Source organism: Chaetura pelagica, unplaced genomic scaffold, assembly GCF_000747805.2.
Source record: "Chaetura pelagica isolate M959 unplaced genomic scaffold, ChaPel_1.0 scaffold463, whole genome shotgun sequence".
Classification (NCBI taxonomy): Eukaryota; Metazoa; Chordata; class Aves; order Apodiformes; family Apodidae; genus Chaetura; species Chaetura pelagica.
In genome coordinates, this window is record NW_009952816.1 from 10,652 (window position 1) to 13,750 (window position 3,099).

Here is a 3,099-nt window from a genome sequence, read left to right on the forward strand (position 1 = left end):
CTGGCACTCGTGAGCCTGGTATGTCAAAGAAGGCATCTATCTGTGGAGGAGGGGGGCTGGGGGTGAGCTTGGGGGGATGGGGAGTCAGCATGGGGGGCTGGGGGGTCAGCTTGGGGCCTGGGAGGTCAGCATGGGGGGCTGGTGGGGGATCTTTGCTACCCAGGGTGCACCCATAGCCATGCAGGAGTGTGTGCGTGTGTGCAGAAAAAAAGTGTGTATGCGAAAGAAAATGCAAGTGCAAAGGGGTGTTTGCAGGAGCACAGGTGCAAACTTGGGTGTGCAAAAGAAAGATGAGTGTGTGAGGTCGTTTCTGGACGCAAAGGAGAGTTGTGTGAAAGAAAGATGCAGGTACAAAATTGTGAATGCAGCAGAAAGGGACGTGCAAAGTGGGACGTGCAAAAGCAAGATCTATGTGCCCAGCCTTGTGTGCTCCCAGCACGGCCTCCCAGGGTGCCTGTGGATGTCCCCGTGCCCCGGCAGCTCCCTCACCTTGGATCCCATGCAGATGTTGAGCTGCTCCTTGAAGTGCCCAGCCTGTGCTGCAGCTTTGCTCTTCTCCTCCAGCTCCTTCCCAAGCTGCCCCTTCTCCGCCAGCAGCTTCTTCTTCTCCTCCTGCCCTCCCTTGACCTGTTTCTCCAAGTCCTGCAGCCTCTTCTCCAGCTCCTGCTTCTCCCCGGAGCAGTTGATGCGACACTGGAGCAGGTTCATGTCACAGACACTTTTCCCCACGTACTTGGTCTCCCGGTCCTGCTGCCAGCGGAAAAGCCCCTCTATCTGCTGGGTCAGCCAGTTGATCTGGTCTTGGGCAGCGCTGCAGCCGTAGGAGTTCAGCGTCTCCTTGATGCGCTGGTAGGTGCTGGCAACGTGGCTCAAGGTCCCGCACTCGTGTTTCAGCAGCTCCAGGTTGGTCCTGGTGGATTCCCAGAGGGTTCGGGTGCTGAGCAGGTCCCGCTGGCAGCTCTCCTGCTCCTGGGTGGTTTTGGTCAAGGTGGCACCAGCTTTGCGGCAGTTTTCCTCCAGCTCCTTCTTGGCCAGGGTGGTCTGGTCCAGCTGGCTCCTCAGCAGAGCCTTCTCAGCTGGGGAGGAGGGGACCATGTTGGGGTGCAGTGTCCTCCCACAGCCCAACTCCCACCCCACATCTCATGGTGATGTTTCTGCCTGGCCTGGGGATGGGGAGGCACCCCCTGTGCAGGCTGTGGTGGATCCCTGAGGGGTGCTGGGGGGTGTCCAGGGGACTGGAAGGGGGGGTCCCAAGGAGGGAGGGACACCTTTGGGTGGAGGAGGTCCCTTACCACTGCAGCTGGAGTTGATAACACTGATGGTCACGTGGCACTCGTCCAGCTTCTTTGCCTGGTAGATGATGATCGTCATCATCTCCTGCAGCTGCGGTGGGGTGGGAAGAAGAGGAGGAGGGTGAGGACAACTTCCCTGCCCTGGGGAGGATGAGGAGGAGGGTCAGGACACCCCCTCAGCATCACCTCACTCCCCCGGGGGGCTGGGGAGGAGGAAGAAGAGGGCTGTAAGTTGGGGACCCATTCAGTGAGGGGCTTCTGTGGGGATGTCAGGACTGAGACCCCCTCCCGGGGTCTGGGGGGGCACATTGGCATCATCAACAGGCTCTGCCTCCCCCCCACGTGCTTGAGAGATGAAGTGAGGTCCAGCATCCACGGGTGGGTACCCAGGTTTGGGGGGGGAGGACACTCACCTTGGGGATGGGGTTGGGGACCTGGGTGCTGTTGCACTTCTCCAGGTCCTTCTGCACCTTCTGGACCAGGGCCTGCAGCCCCTGCTTCTCCTTGAGGGTGGCGTTGAGGACGCGGGTCAGGTTGATGTTCCTCCCGCTCAGGGTGATGATCTTGCTGTAACGATCCTGGAGCTGCTCCTCCAGCAGCAGCAGGTGGGTGTCGGTGCCCGCCTGGGCATTCCCATACACCATGAACAGCACCAGCCCCAGGATGATGAGGAACTGGATGAGGGAGGTGAAGAGGAAGATGTACTTCACATAGAACCCGCAGTCCCGCTTGGGCATCGCCTCCTTGCTCTCCAGACCGAACCTGGCCATGGCGAAGCTGCTCTTCTCCATCCCGACCAGGCTCTGCCCACCCTGTGTCCCCCGTCGAGCCCCTTATCACTGGGGGCCACGCCGGGGCGGGGCCAGCCCCTCCTGCCGTGTTTATATTGCTGCATTTAATATTTCCTCCTGCCGGGCTCCTTCCTGCCTCTCCGGATGCCTCCGACGCGCCGGGTTATCACGGCTGAGCTTCTGTTTGGTGGCAGGACTATTGTTCCTGGTTGCTAAGGGCTGGGGGCGAAGCCTGGGACCCTGCTCACCCTCCCTGGGCTGGAGCCACGTGCTCCCCCGGGACTGGCGGGTGCCCCAAAATAGCCCCCAGCACGGGGGGTACTGGGGAGTGAATCCCCCCGGGTTGAGCCACTGGCAGTTGCTGGTGGGGTGATGGATGGAGATGCCACCACCTGCACCAGCACCTTGGGTTGGCCCTGGTGCCACATCCTTGTGGTGGCACGTGAGTCACCACTAGCCCCCCCCACTTACCAGTTTGGTGGCACTCAGGGGCTTAAATCCCACGGCTCCAGCTCGTGGGGCAGGGAAAGGATGTGGCCAGGTCCTGGCTTGCAGGTGAGGTGGCAGTGGGCATGGAACGAAGCCACTTGTGGGATCCTGATTGTGGCCCCTCTGGGTGCTGTCACCCCACAGAGCCACCATCCTGCTGTGGGGCCCAAGGAGCCACTTCTGGTCCCTGTCCCCTGCTGGGGACATCTCAGCTGGGCAGTGACTCAGGGGCAAATGCAGACCTCCCTGTGCCCACCCATGAGACCCCCGTGTCCCCAGGCTTCTGAGGAAGCTTCAGCCAAGCAGATTGAACACGGGTGGCCCTGGCCCTGTGTGAGGACAGTCACCAATGCCAGTGTCACTCTCACAGCCACTCAGCCCAGATGGATGGAAAGAGCTCTGGGTCTGCAGCCGTGTTGCCCCCCCTTCCCCCCCCTCCCCAAGTCCTGCTCGGGGTCTGGGGTCCTCAGGGCCACCACAGACGGGGTGTCTGGGCTGCAGGACGAGCCCCCCCCCCCCCCCGGCGT

General features: G+C 61.6%; 1 protein-coding gene across 1 annotated transcript in view; it reads right to left on the reverse strand.

Moving 5' to 3' along the window:
• The window catches only part of PLVAP (plasmalemma vesicle associated protein), a 10,967-nt gene extending 8,884 nt beyond the window's left edge, over nucleotides 1-2,083 (reverse strand). Inside the window, exons 1-3 of the mRNA XM_009995073.1 lie at nucleotides 1,706-2,083; nucleotides 1,293-1,383; nucleotides 490-1,076 (exon numbers count right to left, since the gene is read on the reverse strand). Coding sequence (XP_009993375.1) covers nucleotides 490-1,076; nucleotides 1,293-1,383; nucleotides 1,706-2,083 — 1,056 coding nt within the window. The remainder of the gene's footprint in view (nucleotides 1-489; nucleotides 1,077-1,292; nucleotides 1,384-1,705) is intronic.
• Between the last annotated feature and the right edge of the window lie 1,016 nt (nucleotides 2,084-3,099).